This window comes from Schizosaccharomyces pombe (genome assembly GCF_000002945.2).
Source record: "Schizosaccharomyces pombe strain 972h- genome assembly, chromosome: I".
Classification (NCBI taxonomy): Eukaryota; Fungi; Ascomycota; class Schizosaccharomycetes; order Schizosaccharomycetales; family Schizosaccharomycetaceae; genus Schizosaccharomyces; species Schizosaccharomyces pombe.
Window position 1 is genome coordinate 2441540 of NC_003424.3, and position 23573 is coordinate 2465112.

Here is a 23573-nt window from a genome sequence, read left to right on the forward strand (position 1 = left end):
TAAACTAAATTAGTCCTTAAAAAGTAATATAAATTCTACAGAAAAACTCTGAAGAAGCATTAGGTGAAAGGAAATAGCAATCGCATCAAAAAAAATGTGAAAACTAATGCTAGGTTGATTAATCATTTTGCTATTTGTAATTTGGTAGACTTTTGCCAAACAATTGAATCAAATTGGCTCTGGGTTCTAGATAACAATTTGAATAACTATACGCAAGCTAAAAAAGAAATAAAATTTCCAAAGTATGAAACCATGTTTAAACCATAAACTATTTTACAAATATGATATTTTTACCTCTTGTTTAACTTTACAAATTTTAAATCCAGGTAGTAATACTTGACATGCTACGAAATTTATTAGTTTGACTTAACTAGTAAGCTAAATTAATATATAAACTACAAAATAATAAGTATGTCAACCAAGTCCCGTTTAGCTCAATCGGCTTAGAGCGTCCGGCTTTTAACCGGAAGGTTGCGAGTTCGAGTCTCGCAGTGGGAGTTTCCTTTTTGCCAACTGCAATTGAAATAGTCTGTTTGCTGCAGGTGAAGATAATATAAGTTATTATGACTTTAATACTAATATGTTTTTAAGTTTTAGATAAAGTGCTTGAAGGGTGTCAATTGTTATTGGATTTGGTCACTGAAAAAAGTTCATACTCAATAATGTAGTTTCTGCTAAAAGCTACCCTTCAAAATGATAGTTTGCTTAAAAAGTTTAGCTAACTAAGTATTACATTTAATTAAAGTTGAAAAAGATAAAAAATAAAATCTTAAGGTAAGAGGCATAAAAAATCTATGTGAAACATAAATATAAAAGAATTGTTTATTCTGTGAAATAAACAACGGATAACCATTTTTATCCAATTATTAATGTTATCAATTTTTTAAAATTTTATTTAAATAGAATACAATTAAGTCTATACAAAAGTTTATTTGTTTATGTTTGCCAATACTTTAAACAAAACCATGGGTGTGTTTTGTTTACTGTTTTTACGCGCAATGTTAATTTCGTGCTAAATTGTACATGACGCGTGGATTTGTATCCTGCACTTTACCAACTTCTAGTTGTTTGTATCACTACACATACTAATTTATACACATATTACTTTAATTAATTCTACCGTTTTTAATAAACTATAGATTAGTCACAATGAATTCAAACGAAATTGAGAATTTTATATATTTAAACAACACCTTATTATCCGAAGTTCCTGAACCAAATTCCGTGTTTTATACTCCTAAATGTTTTTCAAATTCAAAGTTACCCCATCAATCTGACTTAGAAGAGCCTTCTTCTGCTTGCTCTCTTTCAAAAAACACAATAATCGATGGTGGAGCAGACGAACCATACGACTCATCAGACTCTTGCGCAACATTTGAATTTGCCGATTTCTTTAAAGATAATTTAGACGATTTTGCTTTGGATGGTCCTATAATAAACATCAACCATGTCAATCAAACTTCTCCGTATACTCATCATAATGCAGAACCTCTACACGATTTACAAACCTTCTCATCAAATTTAAATCATTCAAACAATAGACGTCAAACAATCTGCAATTTTAATATGGCAAATGATGCTTCAAAGGAAAACGAAACACCGTACATGGTTTTAAACAATAAATTTAACCCCGTTTTGACAACGGAATACACACAGCAGCACCTTGTTCAATGTAAAATGGTTTTGGAAAATCATATAACTTCAAGATTTCCCCATTTTTACACGAAATTGCCAGATGTCAGTCTGGTACCAAATAATATGCCACATTATCCTGATGAAGTGACTGCAAAAAGCGCTCCTAAAGATGACTTTTATGTTCCTAGATTTACTCGTGGACATGGAATATCAAAGCTGGGCTTGTGCCCAATCTGTAGTCATCAAGGTGAATTTATTTGGCTACGTACCAAGACCAGCGCATATTGGTACCACATGAATTTCGTCCACGGAATTCACAGCAAAGGAAGACCATACCAACCGCCAATTGAGTTTAGAACGGTAAGGCTTAGAAAAACCAGGAATGCGATTGGGGTGCCAAATAAAAAGTACATGATTGAGGGAAAGTGTCACCAGTGTAATAAGTGGATTCGATGCCAAGGTAAGTTTAACATAACCAAAAAAAAAAAAACAGACTTTTGTTGTATATGATTTTAATTTCTGTTTAAACCATGCATTAAATGTTTCAATCTACTAACACTTCTCAGGAAGGAAGGACGTTTCTGTCAAAATACCGGAGATCTTTTGGTGGAGACATGCTCATCGATGTCATATAATAACAACAGATCTACGTTAAAAACGTGGTAATTCAGCAAAGCAATTTTAGTTCTGGCATTCTAATACACAAACAATTCACTAAACAGTACAAGCATATAATTTATTTGTAGACGTATAATAACCAATTTTTAATAAAATTAATATTACAAAAAAAAAGACTATTTCAAACCAAGAACTAAGAAACATGTTTTCTTTTTCCGATTTGTGCTTGATAACCAGTCTTGATGGCTTGCACAGATCTAACGGAACCACATGCCTCACATGTCATAAAGAAAATTCTGTTTTCTTTAGTAAGAATTGTATCAGGGGATTTGCAAGTTTTACACGTAACATATTCGACAATGTAGCGACGCAAAACATTTTCAATTTGCTTTTGTTGGAAACGACCTTTAATGATCAAACGTGAGGAACCGTCAACACTACCGCTAGTACCCAACTCTGCAAACAAAAATTGGATAACATGGTCCAATGATCTGTGCATACGTTTTGAGATGTCACTAATATTGGCAAAGATAGTCTTCTTGCCTTCACGATGAACGGAAGGAGGAACAATTGTATATTTACGTTTCTCACCAGCAAGCTCGGGATTGTTGGTACGCAATAAAGTGAAAAAGCGATTCAGTAACTCAGGATAGTAGTAGTCACGATCCGACTTTAACCAAGCGTGTTCACCCATATTTTCAGAATCAAAAGTTTGCTTACTAAGGTCCGAAGTAGCATCACCCGTAGAAGAAGCCTCTAATTCTTTTTCAAAAGCAGATAAATCTGCACTCTTCTTCTTCTTCTTCTTTTTCTTCATTGAGCTGAAGTCCAGCTCGCCGCTTTCAGTAGTGATATCCTCAGTTTGCTCTTCTGCAGAAGCAGAACTCTTTTTCGATTTCTTCTTTTTCTTCATGCTAGAGAACATATCCTTCAATTCATCAACCTCTCCCTCTGTAACAGGTGTAGTTAAATCCTTAGCACTACTTTTTCTTTCAGAATCATCTTCATCGGTTGCACCAGCTGAAGAAGCTTCAGGCCCATCCTTTGAGACTGCATCTACCTCATCATCAAAGGCAACAGACTTTTTTGGTTTTTTCTTTTTTTCAGGGAGAGCCCCGTTGAGATCAATCTATTAATGACATGTTAGATTTTTCTTTTTTTCTTAATAAAGCAAAAAGAATGTAAAATTCTCGTAAAATTAAAACATACCTGATCAACTACAGCTTCGGTCTCGGTCATGGCTGTTTCTAAAATTCTAAAGGAGGTTTGTACTTAAGTAACGCCTGGATACACTCGTCGAAATAATTGAATAATTAGCAAATTTAAGAACATCATATTATTAATATGATTTTATTAAATAATTTCTTTTATTTTAATAGAGAGTTTCTTCTAAAAAATATTTTATCATTTCCTTTCATCTTAGCACGTGGCGCATCTCGCTTTCTCTTTGTTCGAATACGCAGTCTCGTTTCGCCGATGGACTCTAAATGAGTAGAAGCATCTGTACTCTCACTTGCATTTTACCAACCTTCAGTATGGATTATTGGAACCAAGAATGTGTTGAGTTATCTCAAGTTGAGAATTTGTTTACTGAGCTGGCTTCTCGTTTAGAGTTACTAGGTAGGATCAGTTGTTCCAAGTGAGATATCGCGTCAATTTTTTTATTAACAATTAACACAGAAATGAATTCTAAGAATGTACTGTATAGATTAACTATTGGGACAAATCCAGATAGGAATTGGGAAGCAATTGCCTTTATTCGTGAGTTTTTTGACAGCGCGAAGCATGGTTATGTAATTCCAAAACATGAAATTCGAAATCGTATTCGGCTTTTAAGTGAAGCAAGTCTAATTTCTTGTCTTCGTTGGCTACTTCACCGGATTCCAGGAGGTGTGATTACTTGGTCCACATATAAATTATTTGATGAAGCAGAAACACGAGCCAATTATCCTGTTAGAGGATTCGACATTTTCATGAAGCACGCTACAAAACACTCTTGTCATTTCAATATATTAAAGTGTTTTTTAAAGCTTCTTATGAGTTTATCTGCTAAATTAGCTGTCTCATCAAATTCATCAACAGTGTCTTCATTGGAATTGGTATCTCAAATAGCAAGTATATGGGCATTCGATTGGCCTATGATGAATTTACAAGAAACTTTTATCTATTGGGATAGGTAAGTCTTGTGTTTTCTGAAATTATGGTACCTCACATGGTATCAAAATCTTCTCTGGTTTTGTTCTTAACCTAAATGTATAGATGCACGAACGCTTGCCTGCGTCTTCTTCTTTGTTACATAAGATATACGAATAAAAGTTCCGAAACTGGATTTTCTTGTTTACCATCCGCTTTGCAATCTCAGTTACAGTCTTTTAACTATCCTCCAAGTCTTAAGAAATTGAATGATGCTAAAGCCCATGTGTTTACATTTTCTATGAACTACTATATGACAAGAGATCCTTTAGAAATGATTCAAATTGTAACTAAGATGAATATCCCTGATCACTTAACAGCTACTCTGCCACGCTCCAGCGATGACATACAAAATGATTGTTTGTTTGCTCTTAGACAAGTTAGCAAACGAAGTTCGTATCATTCTGTTTTTTCCGCCCAAGAATCTGCTTGGACTGATTTTATTAAGAATGGGTTTGATCATCCAATTTTACCTACTTGTACCCAAGAAACAGTTTATTCATTACTAACGGGGAATGATACAGCATGTGTTTATCCCTTTCCTAACAAACCTTATCGGCTGCCAGATGTCGATTTTGAGATATTTTCTCATTGCTCATTTGAAAGTCTTACTACAGTAACAACTAATACAAACATATGGTGGGTGTGGGCTGAATCTCGCTGTACAGAAATTCCTGAGTCTAAAAGAACAGTTTTTCCTAATTGCACCATGCTTATCGATAAAACCGGTAGGCTTATTATACTTCAGCAAACCGTCCCACAGAAGCCTGTTGCGTTGACTGCCTCTTCTAACAAAAGAAAAAACAGAATCTTTGGGAAGATCCGTAGATCTTTTAAACGTATTTTAAAACCAAGAAAAATTAATAAAACTGTTAAAATTATGTCAAACTCTCAAAGAAGAAGTTGTCAGAGTGTTTTGTCGGAAGGTAATCGCACAATCTTATTGCACCTGGCTGACCAAATGAATGCTTGTTCACTTCAAACTAAATCAAGGGAGTCCATTAAAACTTTAAAACTGATTGAAGAGAAGGATGAATACTGGGAGCCTGAAACGGCTGGCTATTTCAATACGATTGTTGGTTGGGCAGATCAGCGAAAGTCCTTGTATGACGAGGCAGTAATAAAAATAAACCATTCAAACATGCTCAATACACTTCCCCCTACTTCGCAGGGCGCAACGAGTACTACAGTTTCTTCTGCGTCCAGCAATTTCCTCTCTTCTTCCTGTACGCCCATCGATGATACCAATTCTGTCACTGGCTCTACTTTATCTTGTTCATTTGACGAGATGAAGCTTAGTGATAAAATAGATGACGCCAATTCATTAAAAGATGATGATTTCATACAAGGATCGAAAAAAGATTTTTTTGAAATGAATCTCAATCATTCATCCTACCAAAACAAGGACGAGCTTAAACCTTTTCAATTATTAGTTAAACATGCGTTCAAACCGCCTTCCTATAGACTAATTCGTCCTCCGCTACGCGATTGGCAGTCCTCTGATACACTGTCCAGTGAAATGTCTAAGTCGATTTCATCATCTCGAAGCAGTCCATTTTCTTTAGAGCAAACAATCTCTAAAATTCAAAATAAATTATAGGACTTCTTGTAATGAAACGCTTATTCTTTTGATCTCATTTGGCTTAATCTTACTAATATATTCTACGACTTACTATTTTCATTTTATTTTTAGCTTTATTTTTATATAACGAATAAAATATGTACAACCTATTTTCCTTACTTATTCCGACCAGCGATGTAAAATAAGTTAAATACGACATGTACAGAATACGGTAATAAAATGCTATCATATTATAAAGTTACTTTTATAGCTAGAATTGACTCAGGAATTAATGAAAAAAAATTTTGATTAATAAATAAAGATAATAACAATTCGTTCTCAAATTAAAACTAAACAACGAGAAAAAGGTTAGTAAGTTTAAGACACGCACATTAGTTAAGTTAGGCCACGGCGGGTGGCTGATTATACAAAATGCGGTTTTTACGGGGATCTGTAGAATTTAATAATTCTATATCATGCTGGTCGTCGCCAAAACTCGGTATTGAAGAGACAGCGACGCTAGCTCTTTTCTCATTAACTGCAAGTGGAGGTAACGGAATTTCTGTTACATTTCCTTTCACTATTTGATCATTCAAAATAGTACGGCTTAAAGTGTCATGACTAAGTGGATCCTCAGTTGACCTTTGGCGCTCTTCAGAAGAAGTGTAGGTAGTATAAGTACCCTTGGAAGCTGGACGGTTTTTATGCTTCTCTTTTTTCAAACGACTTTCACGCGATTTGACACTACCCTTAGTTCTCTGATAAAGCCTAGAACCTCTGTCTGTAGCCCAAGGGCTATCGCTGTCTTCTGAATCATCGACTCCAAATATATTGAACGCAGGAGAATGCCAAGTGGATCCGGAAAGCGCAGCCCTTCTCTTTTCCTCACTACGCTGTAAATTACCTGATGGCAAAACTATGTTATTGAGCGCAGTATTTTCTTTGTGCAGGGCAACCCGAACTTGAGAATCCTTACCCTTTTCTTTACTGGATTTATGAAGATTGGAAATCCTTGAATATGCCACCCTACCATACACCTTGAGTTTTGATTCCTGATCTTCTGTCGGCTTGGAAGAATCTTTTTCTATCTCAGATTTGGCTTCCTTATGTATTTCGTACCATTCTCTATCGACTTGTTCAAAAGCATGACGAATTGAAAGCTCCATGGACCTTGCTACGGTAGATCTCACGTATGTCATGAGTGAGGGCTTTAAGAAAGCGAGTAATAACCTGTGCCTTGATTTACGAATTTTTAGCTTAATGTGATGTATGTCCACCTTCACGTCCTCCACCTTAAAAAAGGAATCCGGAAGTTCGTTTTCAAACATAGTATTTGAGAATGATGAGAGTGTCAAGTTCACGACCATGCCTTGCTTACCAATTAACAAATCGACAACTCCAAGATCAGTAAAGGTAGGGAAGCCTTGCTTGCGCTTAATATAGTAGTTGACGTCTTTTAAGTCACACTGGATGTTTGAGAGATGAACGTTTATCATGTTTTCACGGAAAGAAGTAATATTAGCATACGGGGAGAACCTCACGAAGTTGTTATTCCTAAATTCGGCTAACTTGGGCAAAACATTCGCGGTTTGTAAATTAAGGTTTTCAAGAACAACGTCGAAATCAGGTTGCTCAATTTCCAACCTAGGTATTGGGAAATATTGCATCTTTTCCAAGATAACGGGTACCCCCAATCGAAGTATCTCCAGGCACATGGAAGTTTTCAAAGAGATTTGTCCTCCTTCTCTCTTAATTAAATCGCCGTATATATTTTTATAGTTGCTAAATAATTGCTTGACATCCTTGTCGGAAGAAGCACTATCGGAAATCTTTTTGACTTCGGATGAGAGTTGTTGCCAACGTTTCTTGTACCGACCGTTAAGCAGTTCATCGCCTTTATCTCGCAACTTGTTAAATTCTTTATCCGAGGCATCACTTTTTGCATAGCCCTTTTTCAAAAGCACCTTGCGAACAAACTGGCGGGTAGATTCTAACCAGTCTTTTAGTTCTTCATCATTCTCAGCATCATGCTGTACTTGTTTTAAGGTGTCAATCAAATTATCAAGAGATCGATTTAAAATGTTTTCCACGAGTTGCTTCAAATATTGCATAGCACGATCGTAATGTTCGTTAGTGTCAGCAGTAACATTTCCACTCTGTTCACTGAGTTTATCGATGAACTTGTCAATTAGATTCAAAAGACTGCGAACAGGATGCTGATATTTTGGATCTCCCTGCAAATCCACAGCGACAGATTTAAACTCTTCGTAAAGATCTTGAAGTTTTTGTTTGGTTTCCTCTTTAGCCTTTTGCGCATCAGGATCATTTTTAATCTTATCTTTGGCCTTGCTTCCTTGTTCGCGAGCTTGGTCGCGTGCGGAAGCTCCATTTCTCATGTTTTGCTTAACTTTGTTCACTCCATTGCGAAGGTTATCCGATTTTTTTCCATCCTGCTCGTTCAATTTTTTACTGGCAACATTCGTTGTTTGCTGGCCCAAAAGTACAATGGCGTTTTGCAAAAGCGTTCGCAGTTTACCATTGTTAAAGATGAGCAAGAACAACTGCTTCAGGTCCTCGGTACTGAAATCTTGACTTTGCATATCTTCGGTGATATCATTCCAAACCTCATTAACATTTGTAGAGCCTTCAGCTTGCGATAATTCATAAATTGCGTTTTGGAGCAAATCTCCTTCGTTCTTTTTCGCAAATACATTAAAGCTATTATCAATAAGCTTGGAAAAGTCACTAAAAAATTTCCGAGCCGGATCAGAGATTTTCTTTTGCCTCTCTTTGGCAACGGATTTCGCACCGTCCGTCAGCGACGAACCGAGCCCTCGAAGCTGTTTGTTCGAGGGCATCTTGCCGTTCGAAATAGCTGTCCATATTGAATAAACTTCTAATCCTTTTCCAGTTTCCTCATGCACAACATGCTTGTCAGTGGGATAAGCAACCGCCATACTTGCTCAACGACTAATGCGAAAAAGATTAGCAGCAATTAATCACTTAATGATAGTAACAAGCGAGACACGTCAGCTAATATCAGATGGTTACAAGTGTAAAAGTGATAAATAAACAAGACTGAAGATATCCTTTCCTCTTCAGCACTCCAAAATCAGGATTTTACAGTAAAAACCTCTTGTTATGGGATAGACAGACACACAAGTGCGATCAATCAAACAAATAATCAAATGTCGCTTTGATGGAATCCTCCTTAAGTAAAGAGATATATGGTTTCGCTTTATTTTCCTAAAATTCCTTGTCGCAACTTTATTTCAATTCTGTACAAAGATTATAACTTTATAGGACCATGGCGACATTAAATACATTTATTTAAAGCCTTTACGTTATGACTATCTCAGCCATACTCGAATTAGGCTGTGGCGTCATGAAAACTTGCATAATCATCTTTACTTACGAAGTATTAGTGTCAATCCACTCTCCTGTTCATAAAAGAATGGCTCATATGAGAATGGCTACTCTAGTAATGACAGGTTCAAGAATACGTGCATTCTCGTCATTAAGACACTATATTGACGTTCAACCGTTTCATGTCCAAAACTATAGTGTAGTTTGAAGAAGTAAACTACGTCATGCGCTAAATATGTGATGTGGTTATATATTGCAGTAAGTATCGCTATTTACTGGCTTGCTACATATTGTTCTTCATTATTCGGTAAACAGTGGAAGAAGAAGGGCTGGGCTGGCTTACTTGTTCTTGTTAGTTGATCGATTGGTCGCAATGTTCAATCGATATATGGAAGGCGTTTCTTTCACTTCTTTTTCTCTTTTTTGGCTTTCTTATTGTTCGGAGAATTTCCGTATCTTAGAGTGTTTCAGTATAATCAATCATCTATCTAATCTGGTGTGTGCTGCTTTAGCTTCAGCTTATAGGCATCAGCAAAAAACAACATCACCTTCAAAGTAGGCGCCCGAAATCATTGTTCATATTTTTGTCCTATACTTTTGTACTAACTGATAAAAATTATTTTATAGATATTAAAAGCAAATCTTATATATTTGTCACCTCCAAACAATTTTTTTATTGATATTCTCCATTCATGAAACATAAATTCATTCTTATAATAAAACAAAATAAATTTTAAGAAAATGAAAAAAATATATATTACGAGCTTAGTCTAAATACATTCTAATATACATCTTTAAAATAAATTTTCTAATATTATATCTTAACAATTATTACTTTGGTTCATTCAATTCTTTGCTCATCTCAAAAAATTATCTACTAGTGAAATGTTTATTTACACAGAAAATGACTATATATGGCATGCACCTCTTAAAAAAAAGGCGGACAGCTTCGTTGATGGATTATGTTTCAAAGAATCTAATTCTACTAAATTAACTCATAATGCTTTCAAAATTATTATAGTTTATGTGCAAAAACTGTGATGCTGAAACGTTCCCGCTGGAAAGGAGAAATAACGAAAATAATAATCGTCCTAAATGTCAAATTAATAAAAAAAAAAACATGAAAATAAAGTAATAATATACATGAGGAAAAAGAAATTATTCATAACTTAAAAAGAGAAATAAATGGTAAATAAAAAAGTTTAAAGTCGCCAAAAAAATATGTGTCGGCTAAACATGCAAAAACTCAATAATCCAACTCACGCTCGTGGGTACGATACTGTTCAAACTCCATTACATTTTTTCAGTGGAATTTGGATTCGATCATTGACGGAGTTTCTTCAAATGAAATGCTAGGATCATTAAGTATTGCATACACGATACAACAATATGTAATACCTCCTATCGCTTTGGAACATAAAATAAAATAAAATTAAAGAAGTAAAAAAAACATAAACCATACATAATCGTATATGAAGTGCCTTGTAGAGGTCTTTTATTTTTTTTTTCGCATCAAAGTTCTTCCCAGACAATAATACATGGAAGCACAATTTTTTTCCATGGAATTGTATTTTTATCACCAAATTAAACATTATTCAAGAATACCTTGTATAATATAGATCAAAAATTAATCCTTTAAACCTTTTAGAGATATTGATGAATTTATAAAAACGTAAGCGGTCATAAAAATACAAACGAGGCATGTAATTTTCAAGAGTTAAACATCTTCTCGTTATCAAAAGAAAACGAAAATAAGCAAGCTTCAAGCGAGTTTCAATTGTACCGTTAATCATCATATCACAAAATTTACTGCATGTCCGGAGAAAATTGTTGACCACGAAGTTTCTGAAAATCTATACCAGCAGAAGGAGAGTAAACATCCTCAAATGGACTACCACTTTGGTCATGAGATAAGTAGCCCGAAGCTCCGGGTTGCGACGCATACACACCACCGCTACTACTTTTCTCAATTAAATTACTATCCTGTCCAGCAGATGATGCTAAAGGTATAGACGGTGTTTGAATGAATAACCGAGGAGCAACCCCAGCAGAAACAGATGAATTTGTACGGGCTTGCGCGTAAACAGACTCTTCAGATGGTACTTCAAATCCATACGACGGGACAGAGTTCTCAGTAGCAAGGGAGACATCTCCAAATGGTACCTGAGATAACTGTTGACTTGGTGCATTCATCGTGGTGGAAATTGAAGAAGAGCCAATGCCGCCAAATTCTCTGTTTTGAGTCGTAAATGGGACGGATACGTTTGTGTTCATTGACCATGAATTTGGAGTGAGACCACCAGTTTGTGAATTGGGAAACTGCGCTGCCATGTCTTTTATTTCCGTGTTAATACCTTGTGTATTTGGATGCATCACAGGTCGGCTTGGTGAATTGGATGCTCGAGGAAGTGAGCCGACATCGGATGGTGCCGATAAAGGATATGATATATTAGATGTGCCAAGCTCACCAAACTGCGTGTTATCAAGATTAAGCGCTAAATTATGGTGCGGATAAGCAGATGAAACTGAAGGCTCATAAGAGTTTAGTCTTGTAGAACTTCCTTCCAAAACATTAGCAGATTTCATTGCTTGAGTAATAGGAGACACAGATTGAGCATGCATAAGCCCTTCAGTATTAGTTTTCGGAGGTAAAAGATGCTGAGCCAAATCCTGTCTAGCAGGGGTTGAAGTGCTACGAAGCCTTTTAAACTGGCTTTTATTGCCATATTCAGAAGAAGTGTCATGAGACAATCCCTGGATAGGAGGGTTTCTTCCTTGATGATCAAATACAGAGCTATCAGGTTGTCTAGGAAGTTGATTAGCCCATTGAGGGTCCAAAAATTGGTGAGGATTAAGACCTTTTTGAAGGCGGATTACAGACCCCAACTCTGGCGATGCCCTTCGAACCCGATCGAGCATTTGAAACATGCTAGTAGCTCTTCCCATCAAAGAATGTAATAAAACTTCCGAAGCCTGATTACCCTCAGTAAAATCCGTACAATTTCCCTGTCCTTCGGAAGTGATCATGTGAAATACTGGTGGAACACTCAGCTGAATATCCATTTGAAGCCAATATTCATTTGGTGCCGGTTTATCTCGACTAGACGCAGTTGCACTCAACTCATTTAACAAGGGCTCCTCTACTCTAAAAACGTGTATCGACTCAATGACAAAAAAAGAATATTCAATACGATACTGAATCCCCTGGAATTGAATCAAATATGCAAATAATTTCTTTGGCGGAGAGTAGAAACACATTAAATCCTGAGGAGAGGCTCGTAGTCTTTTCCATAAACCAATTACTAGTAATGTACAAGAAAAGTAGTAAAATTCCGAATCATATGAGGTCGGTTCTGAAGAAGTACGCATGTGCCCTGTTGCCATATTAGGAGGACGAACAGGCCCTGATGCTTTGTATGATGAAGGCTTGGAATGACCGAACATTCTGTAACCCCCAGAACTAGGGCTCACTTCTCTAGGATAGGAGTAAAGATCTGACTCTGGTTGAGGCATACGGATGCCTGTAAGTGGAGTAGCATACGAAGAGGGTGGAGATTCTACGTCGAAAGCTTGATTTGATACCGACATAGCATTTGGGATTGCGGAATAAGAAGAGGCAGAGTATTTCCTTTGACTTGAGACAGGAACGGCATTTGGACTTAGACTATTGTAGTATGTACTAGAAAGAGACTGACGGATCGGAATGTCTGACTCTGCTATGCATGGCTCCATGGAAGATTGCATAGGTCCACTTTTCATATAAAAGTTTCCTGTTTTTCTAGTTGGTTTAGGCAATAACGTGTTCGCATACTGCCTATTAGCTGCTATTCCCCCAACGTAGGGACTGGTAGGTGAAGTAGACAATACTTCGTGCGCAAATGCTTGTGAAACTTTTTGATTTAAGGAATCCAATTCTCTCTGCTCACGAAGGATCCTTTGTCTTTCTTCTTCTTGACGTCTTGAAATGAGCTTTGATTTTGCTCTTCTGTTTTGAAACCAAATAGTTACGCTACGTTCCGGAATATTCAACTCGCGTCCAATTTTTTCCCTTATAGCTGGAGGTGGATTAGTATCTTTGGAGAATTCCCGAAGCAAATAAGCAAGTTGATCTGCAGTAAGGCGCTGTTTTTTGCTCTTTGGCGCAGAAGTAGATCCGCCGCTCTCAGGAGTACCACTTTCGTGAGCGACATTCTCCTTAGCTTTCTCAACAGATGTAGCTTCAACAACTTCATTTTGCTTTGAATTAGCAGGTTCCGACTCAGATTTAACAATATTAGGTTGAACTGGCGATGGATTCGTCAATTTCGAACTATTCACATTATCAAATGAATTATTATCTGCAAAACTCGGTGCATCCGGTTTGGGTTTCTCCTGTTTCCAATCTACTTTGTTTTCGTCAAATTCAGGAGGAAAATAATTAGGATTGGTAGGATTTTGCTGTTCCCCTTGAAGATGCTGCTCATACGTTGAATGGGGTAATTGCATGTTATTATCAGATGGAAACTGACCGAGAAAAGAATCCATGTCATAGTTGCTCAAGGACAAATTCTCCGGGAGCATTGTAGGTCGCTTCTCAGAATAATTAATATTGTCATTAATTTGACCACCATTTTCTGGGTTCGAATAACTACGCATATTGTTCTTAGAAATAAAATGAAATGAAAATAAAATCCTTATGAGAAATAAAAATTTGCTTCAAAAAGTATGCCAAGAAATGCAAATTGAATGGTGACTTTGGAAGATTAATTAAAGAAAGCTCAGAGAAATAAAATGATGTAAAAAAAATTAAATTGAAAGAAATTCCGTGGAATCTCTGAGTACTTGAGGAGACGCAAAAAACGTGAACCTGGTACCCTCGAAATATGGGGCACTTATGAAACCCCAGCCGCTGAATTTATTGTAATTAAAAACTTATCCTATCCAAAAAAAAGTTTGACCAGAAGAAAACCCTAACGAAATAAATTTGATCCCTTCTTGGAGGGGACTTCTCTCTTTAGCTTTTGTAGCAGAGATTGTAGCTATGTTCAGATACATAAGCACAGTGGACAAGCAATACCCAAGCTTTAAAGTCTCCAAGTAGAAATAATTAGTACGCCTTCTAGATCTTGAAAGAAACTGATTGACGAAAACTAAGAGACACGACCCTTTGTAGACAGAGGCTATCGATCCCTGGATATCTCACAAATGTCAAAACAAATAAAAATTGACTAAATGAAGAGATGAGTTGTCAAATTTGCCTAAAAATTAAATAATAAAAGTTTGCTAATTAAATGATAAAAAATATTGCAAAATTAACAATATAATTATTCCCTTCTCTTTCCCCAATTTTTCTTTCCCTTTTTTGTTATTAAAAAAATAAATAAACCAAATAATTAAAGATCCGAATGTAATTGAGATATTCGTTAACGTTCACTGCTAATAGATCGTTGCTGATTGCTCCTCTAAATCTAATGCAATAAAACACAACTTGAAATATCGTAAAGAGATGCAATTTCACTCCAATTTGATCCTTGCAAGAGCCTAATTAATTTCTGTCCTAATTTAATGAATTAAACAGAATGCTTATGGTTTCATAAATAATGTAGTTTTTATATGGTTGATGTGGTGGTTTTAATTCACATATCGCTCTTCACTTAACTAACCGAACAATTATATTACGAACTCTAACGTACTACCTTGCCTTAGAAACGACGCCCCCAATACATATTGGTAAATCCTTTAGTAAAGTGAATGAACGATCGATTGCTTCTAATGAGCAAGTCTTTGTTTTTAAGACCTATTATTTGAAGGATACTTTTGTCGAATGGGTACATCTAGGGTCATATGTAATTCATAGAATATATAGATAAATCATAATTTTGTCCTCAACTTTACTATTAACTATGTGGGGAATTGTGGAGAAACACTAATGTTACATTTACTGTCTAAACTGTAAGCGAGAATACTACCTATCTGAATATTGTAATATAAAAACATAGAAACATTACTAAATTTTTAAAAATTTGATCTGTACCACTTGTTTGATTTTATACTTTTTTTTCAATTTATTCTACGGGTAATGCTGTTTTAGGAGTGCGAACTTAAGTAATTGTAATTGGGAGTTTTACCATAGTTCAAAGATTTGTGACACTTTTTATTATTCAGTGCTAAAGACTTGAGTGGTCTTATTAGGCGAATATACAGAAAGAATTTTATTTTCTCTCCATAAACTGCTAACTTCAATCTGGAAGATTTGCTAATATACCAAAGATTAAAGCTTATGTTAATAGACTATGTCGCGACTCTAAAAAGCCAAAACCATATAAATTGAAAATACTACGACATCTTGCTCGTGCTGATAAATTGTTTTAAAACATTTTTTGCACTTGCATTGTAGTGTAAATAGGACATGATTCTCAAAATCATAGACTAAAGAAAACCGCTTTGTTGAATGTTCTTCTTCAGCATACACATAATTCTCTTAAGCCTTTGAAAAATTAGCCTAAGAAATTAAATCCACAGAAAACCTTTATTAGGTAAATAAGTACAGTATTATGTACAGGTTATTACATGACTACAACGCTATTTAAGGCTAGTAAATAGTAGAAGCAAAATTGAAATGATATTTATAGATAAAAAGAAATACACATATGTTTTGGTATAAAAAAGTTTAATCGCATGCGATGCTTGTATATCTATAGATCGCAACTCCGCTTAAGTTTACGGAGCCTTAATATAAATCAGAAAATCGTGAGTAGAACATTGCTTAAAAGCGAAGGTCCCATCCAATTTTAGGACCTAAAATAGGAAGTTGTTCAGCTACGCTTTGAACATCCTTGTCACCACGACCTGAAATGGTGATCACAATATCCTTATCTTTAGGTAACTTTTTAGCAAGCTCCATTCCACCATACACAGCATGAGAAGATTCCAAAGCGGGAATGATACCTTCAAGATGACATAGAGCGCGGAATCCTTCTAAACATTGAGCATCAGTGACAGCGATAAACTCTGCGCGATTGGTATATTTAAGTTCAGATAATTCGGGTCCCACACCTGGATAATCCAATCCAGCAGATATAGAGTGAGTATCTTGAATTTGTCCATCTTCGCGTTGCAGAACATATGTTCGAACTCCATGAAATACACCAACTTTTCCCATAGTCAATGTAGCACTATGTTTGGGGGTATCTACACCATCACCACCAGCTTCACAACCCAACATCATTACACTTTTATCGGCTTTGAAGGGAGAAAACATTCCAATCGAATTGGATCCACCACCAACACAAGCAACAACTGCATCAGGAAGTTTTTTACGCTTCTCTTGCATTTGCGCTTTCGTTTCCTCGCCAATGACACTTTGGAAAGTTTTAACAATGGTAGGGAATGGATGAGGGCCAATTGCAGATCCAATTAAATAATGAGTGGTGTCTATTTGTTCGACCCACGCCTTCAAAGCTTCGTTAACAGCATCACGAAGGGTCTGTGTACCTGAAGTAACCGGAACGACTTCAGCTCCCAAAAGACGGATGCGAAAAACGTTGAGTGCTTGACGACGACAATCTTCTGCACCCATGTAGATAGTACATTTCATACCAAATTTAGCGGCACAGATAGCAGTAGCAACTCCATGCTGACCAGCACCAGTTTCAGCAATGATACGGTTTTTTCCTAAACGTTTGGCAAGAAGAATTTGCCCAATACAGTTGTTAATTTTGTGTGAACCACCATGATTCAAGTCTTCACGCTTCAACCAAATATGGGCACCACCACAATACTCAGTTAAACGCTTAGCATAATCGAGGGCACTTGGACGACCCATATACTCATAATAAGAACGAAATTCTTCCCAAAACTTTTCATCATGCAAAGCCTTATAAAATACACTTTCAAGTTCAACTAAGCACTGGGTTAATGCTTCTGGAACATACATACCACCAAACATGCCATATTTTTGAGGAAGATACATTTCGTTGATAGGTTCGACCACAGCAGCAGGGGGGGCAGTAGCAACAGAACCACCGGATTGAAACTGTTTAGGTACAGGTGCGGATGGGTCTTCTTTAGTAAGATATTTACAATATTCCTCAACCACGGTAGCAGCAGTGCCAGGCTCTGCCTTCAAAATCAAATCGATAATTTTGCTTCCAACTACAACACCATCTGACACGCTGCCAACTTGGTGGAAATGTTCACTGGTGTTAACACCAAAACCAACTGCTAGAGGGGTATCTCCAGCAAATTTACGAACACGCTGACAGAGCTGAGGCAAAGCAGTATTGATTACTCCGGTAGCAGATGATCCTGTACTACCCATACGAGAAACAACGTAAATAAAGGAGTCAGCCACAGAGGCCAAGAGCTCCATACGCCTGTCCGTAGTAGAAGGAGCAACAAGAGGAACGAAACTAACACCTTGCTTTTTACATTCTTCTCTAAAGCCGACAGCCTCCTCTGGAGGAAGGTCAACGATGATGAAACCATTAGCGCCAACCTCCTTTGCCTTTTGAATAGTTTTGGCATCTCCATAACTGAAAATAGGATTGTAGTAACCCATCAAAATTATAGGGATAGTTACACCTGCATCACGAGCGAGCTTTACAGTTTCAAATACTTTTTCTAAAGTAATATTATTCTTCAAAGCAATTTCGTTTCCCTTGCAAATTGTAGGACCATCAGCGACGGCATCAGAAAAAGGAATACCAAGCTCAATTATTCCTGCTCCTCCATTTTGCAAACCTTGCATAATTTTGATAGTTTCATCAACATTAGGAAAACCGCAAGTGACAAATGTCACTAAAACATTTTTGTTTTCTTCTTTTGCTTTGAGAAACGTTTTTTTAATCTGCTCTGTCATTTTTCATGAGTTTTGCGATAGTCAAAAAAATATTGGCGGTGGAACAGAGATTGGAGGGACCGACAGAATAGATCGTTAAGATTTCAAACGAAGATGACCATATTGATAAGTCAAATAATTTTATAGATAACTAAATTAAGTTTCAAAACATTATAAAATCGTTAAGGCCTGCAATTGTGGTGCAGATTGAACCAAATTTCGTAAGTTCATGGGCAAATTACCTTCAGGTGGATGGATGTTAAACTAAAAAGTTAAATTTCGACTTCACCATTAACTTCACTTGAATGTAAGCTGTTTACTACTAATATAAAAGTATATGCCTAGTTGATACTAAATTTTGTTATGAATGAACGGAATCAACCTGAGACATCAATGTCTAGATTAATCAAATGTAAGTAAATGAGAATTGGGGTTGCTGACTTTCATTGTTATTAGAAATATATACAGTTTTTACAGAACGGAAGCTGATTGCACAGACAATTCGCCTGTCGAAAAATAAGAGTATTGGCGTTACATAGCAATCCATCAAAAAAGTTTGTCATATTTTGTTGCATTAAATATCACCTTTTGGTACATTTTTTAGATTTCTCAGAATAATTTTAAAGATCCTGTAACCTCATTGATTACGCTGACAGGCCCAGGACCAATGCCCAAGACTGTAGCAGAACCAGATGCAATCTGGGTGCGACCAGCATCGTGTATAACCCTGGCACATAGCCCTAGAGACATTGCTTGGGCTTGCAGTAATTCCAACGTCTCTTCGGTTTGAGCTTGAAGAGTAATTTTAGCCTGTCCAGCATTTTCCCATATACGTACCAAATCGGGGTCCACCGCAGATGCGATTTTGTAGCAGGCTAAGGCTGCATGCGCACATTGAGCTGCTATTTTTCCTTTGGTCATGCCTAAATCCGTCCTAACGACCAATACCATTTTAGTTTGTCCTTCCGCCAATGCAAGCGCAGCCAAACTGCTGTTTCCTTTCAGCATATCTAAAAGTTCAGTTTCGGACTCGCTGTCTTCATCATTGCTAACAGAAACAGGACTTTCTTTTTCTGGGTTAGATGCTTTGTTGGCATTTTTGGAACTATAACCTCTTGATGCATCTGCTACACTGTATTTGCGTCCGATCATAAACCCCACTACAGCGCCGACAAGTACTGCTGCAGGAAAGGAGGAGATCATGAAATTTACGAAAGGTACTTTCATAACTACTATGAAATTATAATGTCAAAATAATTATGTGTGCGAAACTTAAGAGCTAAGAAACATAATATATACCGGCAACATCATTAAATTGATGTAGTGAAGCGCAACATACTCCTCTCAAAACTATTAATTTGTTTCACAAAATTAATAATGATGCATTCAGAGAAATTAATATTAAATTTCATTAAAAGAACGAAGAAGGATATCTCATATATGTGTTTGAAAAGTTTGACTGACCAGAAGCCAACTCATGGTACTTATTTAAATTTAGGCGTCTCCAATCTTCTATGCGCTTCTCCATTTTAACATGATAACTCGAAGAAAGAATGAGTAATCAAGAGTATACAAAAAATTATGTTTAGCGTTAACATTGAAGTGAGACTTTCTAACATCAATTGTAGCGACGACGCTTAGGGGAACTATCTCTTCCTCCATAGTCTGAAGAGTGAGAGGAGCGAGTAGGACCACGACCAAATCTTGACCCTCCTCCAGAAGATTTTCGAAATCCTCCTCGATAGCCACCACGAAATCCAGAGTCGCCACGAAATCGGGATCCCCGTTCCCGTCGCGGCCTTTCTTTTGTATAATGTCGCCCGCCAAGTCCACCACCTAACTTACGCGGTAGCCATCCTTTTACAGTTCTACCTCTTTCGACATCGACCACTATCCGCCTTCCATTTAGCATCAAACCAGCTGATGCTTTGTAAGCAACTTTTAAATCTCGTTCCCTTTCAAACACAACAAATGCATATCCCATTGATTTTCCTGTAACTTTATTACGAACAACTCGTATGCGCTCGATAGGCCCATATCGAGTAAATTCTCGTTCAATATCGCTTTCCTTGGTATCATAGCTTAACCGAGAAAGAAACATAGTTTTATATGGATCTCCAATGACATGGCGATCGTGATCAGGATCCCATACCTTAATCATGGACCGTAATCTTTCTCGTTGCTGTTTTTGTTTCTCGTCTCTAAGACGCAAACGCTTTTCTTCCAAGCTTTCAGTCGGGTGATATTGTTGATCGTGAGACTGCGCATATTTCAGATATTTTGCTATGCCTGAAACGCGAGGTGTTGAACGTTTCTCAGGAGGCACATCCATAGGAGGCAGATACCTCAATGGGGGACGTGGAGCAAACAATGCAAGTAGAGGAGCCGGTAATTTTTCAGCCATTCTATATGAATTGTTTTTTTTTATTTAGAAGTGTGTGGGTGCAATGCTGTGTAGGGTATATCCCAGTAAAGCGATATTGCCTGTATAATAAGTGCTATGTGGGGGCGTACAGTACAATTTTTTCGCTTATTATTAAAATATGTAAGCAAATTATATAGTCATATTTATTTGACATAAAAGGGAAGCAAATATGTATTTACCCTATGAATAAACCTAGTACACGCATGGGCTGCATCAAAAGGAAACCTCATAATTTTAAAGGACGAAAAGCCTCACCAGCTAATAAAAGTTAGGGAAATCCTTATTTCAACGTTGAATTCATGCATGATTAAAACGACAACAACAGAACATTGAGTAGACCGTTATTCTCAACAAAAAGTGATAGAAAAAAATGAAAAGAGCCACTAGATTAACTCAGTGTTCAACATTAACATCTAAGTCTCATTTAAAGTCAGTAGTCTTGATATTCATTAACAATTTGAATGTAAAACGAAAAATAAACATTAAAGGAATAACTTTAGAAGAGAATACCATATGTGTATTACACAGTCGTTCATTAGTTTCTAATGCAATGCCAATTAGAATAACAAATTAATGAAGACCATTGGAGTTAGAAGACACGACAGATTGTAAATATGACAGAAAATGATCATCAGACCCTTTGAAATCGGATTCCTGGGTATCTTCCTTTTTTTGATCTGCCAAAGGCGAACGTTTTAAAATCTTAACGAAACCAGGACTCATATCAACATGGTTTTTGTTGGTTTCCGAATTCTCCTTCTTCTTTCTATTTTTCAATTTTGATTGCGATAATTCGTTTCGTTTAGGAGGAACCTCAGACTTTTGTTGCGGAGATACTTTTAGTAAATCAAACTGATTAGCGGCTTCTAGTGGCTCATCATTTCTGGGAATACGAAGTGTCTTCTTTAACAAATCAGTGCTTTTGCTGTAGTTTTTGACCTCCAACTCCTTTACCTGACTGGAAGCTTTGCGTTCGTTATTCTGTGATTTATTTTGCAAATCGTTTGCAGGAGTAGGCAATCCAGATTTAAGAAGTGTAAGTAAACTTAACGAATCAGATGTCTTTTTCGGTGTTTCCTCTTTTGTTTCGGTTGCGGATGGATGTAAGAGAGCTTGAAGTAATTGTGCGGAGTGTACAGAATTGGCGTTAGGATTATTACAACTTTCACCATGCAAATTATCTGATATTTCCTCTCCTTGACTATTGTCAGAAAATTTCTTTGTCTCTAATGAATTAGGCGTCAAAAAAAGATTCGCTAATTGAACATTTGCCTCTTTGCTTAACGTAGAAGATGAGGGTGTCGTATCCTGCTGAGAGAGCATACTTAATAACCTTTTTGAATTTGAGTCTCCTTCCGAATTATATGATTGACCTGAGTTATCGGAATTTCGAGCTAAAAACTGAGTCTGAGATTGAAAAGGAGGAAGAGAAGAAATTTGTTGAGTCTGATGACCATTTACATAGGGAGAAGAAGATCCGTATGCTGGTTGCGGAGTTTTGCCTAAACCATAGGAACTAACGGAAGTCGAAGTGGGAGGATAAAAAACTTGATGATAAACAGTACTTGGCGAGGGCAATTCCATTGGAGAAGGCATGTCGCTAGCGGCAAATAAATGCTGAACAGAATTTTGGTCTTTAAGTAAATTTGAATACATACTCTGCTGAAAGTGATTATTCAACACAGGTTTATTAGTTAACATGTTGTTTTGAGAAACAACTCTTGGAAAAGAAGCAGATGGATTTTTTGGATCCAATCCAAGGTAAGCAAAAGGATCGAAACTGTTATTATCATGCGATAAACGAGAATTGCTGCTTTGAATGGGGGGATTAAGAGGAAGGTTCGACACAGGAGGAAGTTGAATTGGAGATTTAGGTTCATTTCCTTCATTTAATAAATGCAAGATTTTCTGTTTAATGTCAAAAGAAGAATGTGATTCAACTGGTGGCTGAGGAAAAGTTGAAGGTTGCGGAGTAGCAAGGTCTGAAGGTGCTGTCGAAGATTTCAAAAGAGAAAGCAGTTGGGAAGAAGCATCAGCATCAACATCAACGGAAATGTTCTTTTCTTTGGTAGTGTTATTGGCAATATTCCTCTTCTTAATCCATTTCTTCAATGGCGCCAAAAATGGGATTACCATGTAAAATTTGTTTTTCATGGTCTGAGGTTTATTTTTTTTGAATGTAGGAAGATCCATAAGATTATGCCATTCAATTTTACTAATTTCTTTTCTTGTACGAGATTCAAATCTTGTATCCAAAGATATTCCAGGAATAATATACAATCGAACGTTTTGTCCACGTATAGTCATATCAATAAATTCATTAGGATTTATACGGCTAGAACAGTCAAAGCCTGTTTCTTCATATACTTCACGAATAGCACAATCAACATCAGATTCATCTTTATCAATTTTTCCCTTAGGAAATCCCCAGCCGGATGATGCTTTCCATCCTTTGACAAGTACGCATTGCTGCATTGACATATCAAGCATTATAGCTCCGCGGACAGGAATACGAGTCTTATATCGTAAAAAATCATCAAACGCCTCTTCATGGACCTTACTCCACTTCCACAATAAAGGACAGTGAGCAAAAAGCTTTGCACTAAAAACACGCAAACCTAGTGATGGCAACTGATCGTTTTGCGCACGTATAAAATCTTCATAAAACCAATGAGCTTGTTCGATTTGAAAACAAAGTCGTTCAACGCTACTTTGCTCCTCTGCTGGTAAATTCAAGATAAATCTAGCTGATAAATCATCCAGCACTTGCGAAAACGTGGCATTTGTGAACGACATATTTCTTTTAATATATAGTAGTCTATTGTTTGCATTTAAAATTCTAAGTCACTCCAAAGCACGACAAATTCGTCAACTTTAATTTTTGTGCGTCTTGGTATTTAAAGCCATTTATGCGTGTGCGTATAACACAGAGTTAGGGACACGTAAAATTACGTACC

The 23573-nt window shown here is 36.6% G+C and overlaps 9 protein-coding genes, 11 long non-coding RNA genes and 1 other non-coding gene across 21 annotated transcripts; 10 read left to right on the top strand and 11 right to left on the bottom strand.

Moving 5' to 3' along the window:
- The first annotated feature begins 423 nt into the window (after positions 1 to 423).
- Positions 424 to 498, top strand: SPOM_SPATRNALYS.03. The gene has a single exon. It is a non-coding gene; the product is annotated as a tRNA-Lys (tRNA).
- Positions 499 to 1149: 651 nt separating this feature from the next.
- Positions 1150 to 2290, top strand: meu26 (the record flags this gene model as incomplete). Its single annotated transcript, NM_001019201.3, has 2 exons — positions 1150 to 2095; positions 2202 to 2290. 2 exons carry the CDS (start codon positions 1150 to 1152, stop codon positions 2288 to 2290), a joined length of 1035 nt encoding a protein of 344 aa, NP_593771.1.
- On the bottom strand, positions 1161 to 2417 carry SPOM_SPNCRNA.827. The gene has a single exon (NR_151207.1). It is a non-coding gene; the product is annotated as a non-coding RNA, possible alternative UTR (long non-coding RNA).
- On the bottom strand, positions 2351 to 3496 carry tif212 (translation initiation factor eIF2 beta subunit tif212). Its single transcript, NM_001019202.3, has 2 exons — positions 3463 to 3496; positions 2351 to 3382 (listed from the first exon to the last, which is right to left on the bottom strand). The coding sequence occupies exons 1-2, from the start codon at positions 3490 to 3492 to the stop codon at positions 2447 to 2449; spliced, it is 966 nt and encodes a 321-aa protein (NP_593772.2). The 5' UTR covers positions 3493 to 3496; the 3' UTR covers positions 2351 to 2446.
- A 206-nt stretch (positions 3497 to 3702) lies between these two features.
- mug8 lies at positions 3703 to 6175 on the top strand. The gene is made up of 3 exons (NM_001019203.3): positions 3703 to 3873; positions 3934 to 4429; positions 4513 to 6175. The coding sequence occupies exons 1-3, from the start codon at positions 3741 to 3743 to the stop codon at positions 6044 to 6046; spliced, it is 2163 nt and encodes a 720-aa protein (NP_593774.1). The 5' UTR covers positions 3703 to 3740; the 3' UTR covers positions 6047 to 6175.
- On the bottom strand, positions 5014 to 5798 carry SPOM_SPNCRNA.3101. The gene has a single exon (NR_192469.1). It is a non-coding gene; the product is annotated as a non-coding RNA (long non-coding RNA).
- A 124-nt stretch (positions 6176 to 6299) lies between the features above and the next one.
- SPOM_SPAC32A11.02C (uncharacterized protein) lies at positions 6300 to 9526 on the bottom strand. The gene has a single exon (NM_001019204.3). It carries the CDS (start codon positions 8962 to 8964, stop codon positions 6409 to 6411), a length of 2556 nt encoding a protein of 851 aa, NP_593775.1. The 5' UTR covers positions 8965 to 9526; the 3' UTR covers positions 6300 to 6408.
- Positions 8775 to 10198, top strand: SPOM_SPNCRNA.828. Its single transcript, NR_151208.1, has one exon. It is a non-coding gene; the product is annotated as a non-coding RNA (long non-coding RNA).
- On the bottom strand, positions 9634 to 9950 carry SPOM_SPNCRNA.3102. Its single transcript, NR_192470.1, has one exon. It is a non-coding gene; the product is annotated as a non-coding RNA (long non-coding RNA).
- Positions 10199 to 10253: 55 nt separating the features above from the next.
- On the bottom strand, positions 10254 to 14979 carry phx1 (DNA-binding transcription factor, stationary phase-specific Phx1). The gene has a single exon (NM_001019205.3). The coding sequence runs from the start codon at positions 14006 to 14008 to the stop codon at positions 11180 to 11182; it is 2829 nt and encodes a 942-aa protein (NP_593776.1). The 5' UTR covers positions 14009 to 14979; the 3' UTR covers positions 10254 to 11179.
- SPOM_SPNCRNA.3103 lies at positions 10259 to 10475 on the top strand. The gene has a single exon (NR_192471.1). It is a non-coding gene; the product is annotated as a non-coding RNA (long non-coding RNA).
- On the top strand, positions 10578 to 10807 carry SPOM_SPNCRNA.3104. The gene has a single exon (NR_192472.1). It is a non-coding gene; the product is annotated as a non-coding RNA (long non-coding RNA).
- On the top strand, positions 11039 to 13113 carry SPOM_SPNCRNA.3105. The gene has a single exon (NR_192473.1). It is a non-coding gene; the product is annotated as a non-coding RNA (long non-coding RNA).
- On the top strand, positions 13214 to 13978 carry SPOM_SPNCRNA.3106. The gene has a single exon (NR_192474.1). It is a non-coding gene; the product is annotated as a non-coding RNA (long non-coding RNA).
- SPOM_SPNCRNA.3107 lies at positions 14966 to 15827 on the top strand. The gene has a single exon (NR_192475.1). It is a non-coding gene; the product is annotated as a non-coding RNA (long non-coding RNA).
- Positions 15402 to 15659, bottom strand: SPOM_SPNCRNA.3108. The gene has a single exon (NR_192476.1). It is a non-coding gene; the product is annotated as a non-coding RNA (long non-coding RNA).
- Positions 15828 to 15955: 128 nt separating the features above from the next.
- On the bottom strand, positions 15956 to 18252 carry trp2 (tryptophan synthase). The gene has a single exon (NM_001019206.3). It carries the CDS (start codon positions 18210 to 18212, stop codon positions 16119 to 16121), a length of 2094 nt encoding a protein of 697 aa, NP_593777.1. The 5' UTR covers positions 18213 to 18252; the 3' UTR covers positions 15956 to 16118.
- SPOM_SPNCRNA.829 lies at positions 17936 to 20637 on the top strand. The gene has a single exon (NR_151209.1). It is a non-coding gene; the product is annotated as a non-coding RNA (long non-coding RNA).
- On the bottom strand, positions 18650 to 19456 carry pth2 (aminoacyl-tRNA hydrolase). Its single transcript, NM_001019207.3, has one exon. The coding sequence runs from the start codon at positions 19416 to 19418 to the stop codon at positions 18801 to 18803; it is 618 nt and encodes a 205-aa protein (NP_593778.1). The 5' UTR covers positions 19419 to 19456; the 3' UTR covers positions 18650 to 18800.
- Positions 19612 to 20643, bottom strand: usp101 (U1 snRNP-associated protein Usp101). Its single transcript, NM_001019208.3, has one exon. The coding sequence runs from the start codon at positions 20593 to 20595 to the stop codon at positions 19810 to 19812; it is 786 nt and encodes a 261-aa protein (NP_593779.1). The 5' UTR covers positions 20596 to 20643; the 3' UTR covers positions 19612 to 19809.
- Positions 20644 to 20662: 19 nt separating this feature from the next.
- dcp2 (mRNA-decapping complex catalytic subunit Dcp2) lies at positions 20663 to 23508 on the bottom strand. The gene has a single exon (NM_001019209.3). It carries the CDS (start codon positions 23410 to 23412, stop codon positions 21187 to 21189), a length of 2226 nt encoding a protein of 741 aa, NP_593780.1. The 5' UTR covers positions 23413 to 23508; the 3' UTR covers positions 20663 to 21186.
- Positions 23509 to 23573: the final 65 nt, after the last annotated feature.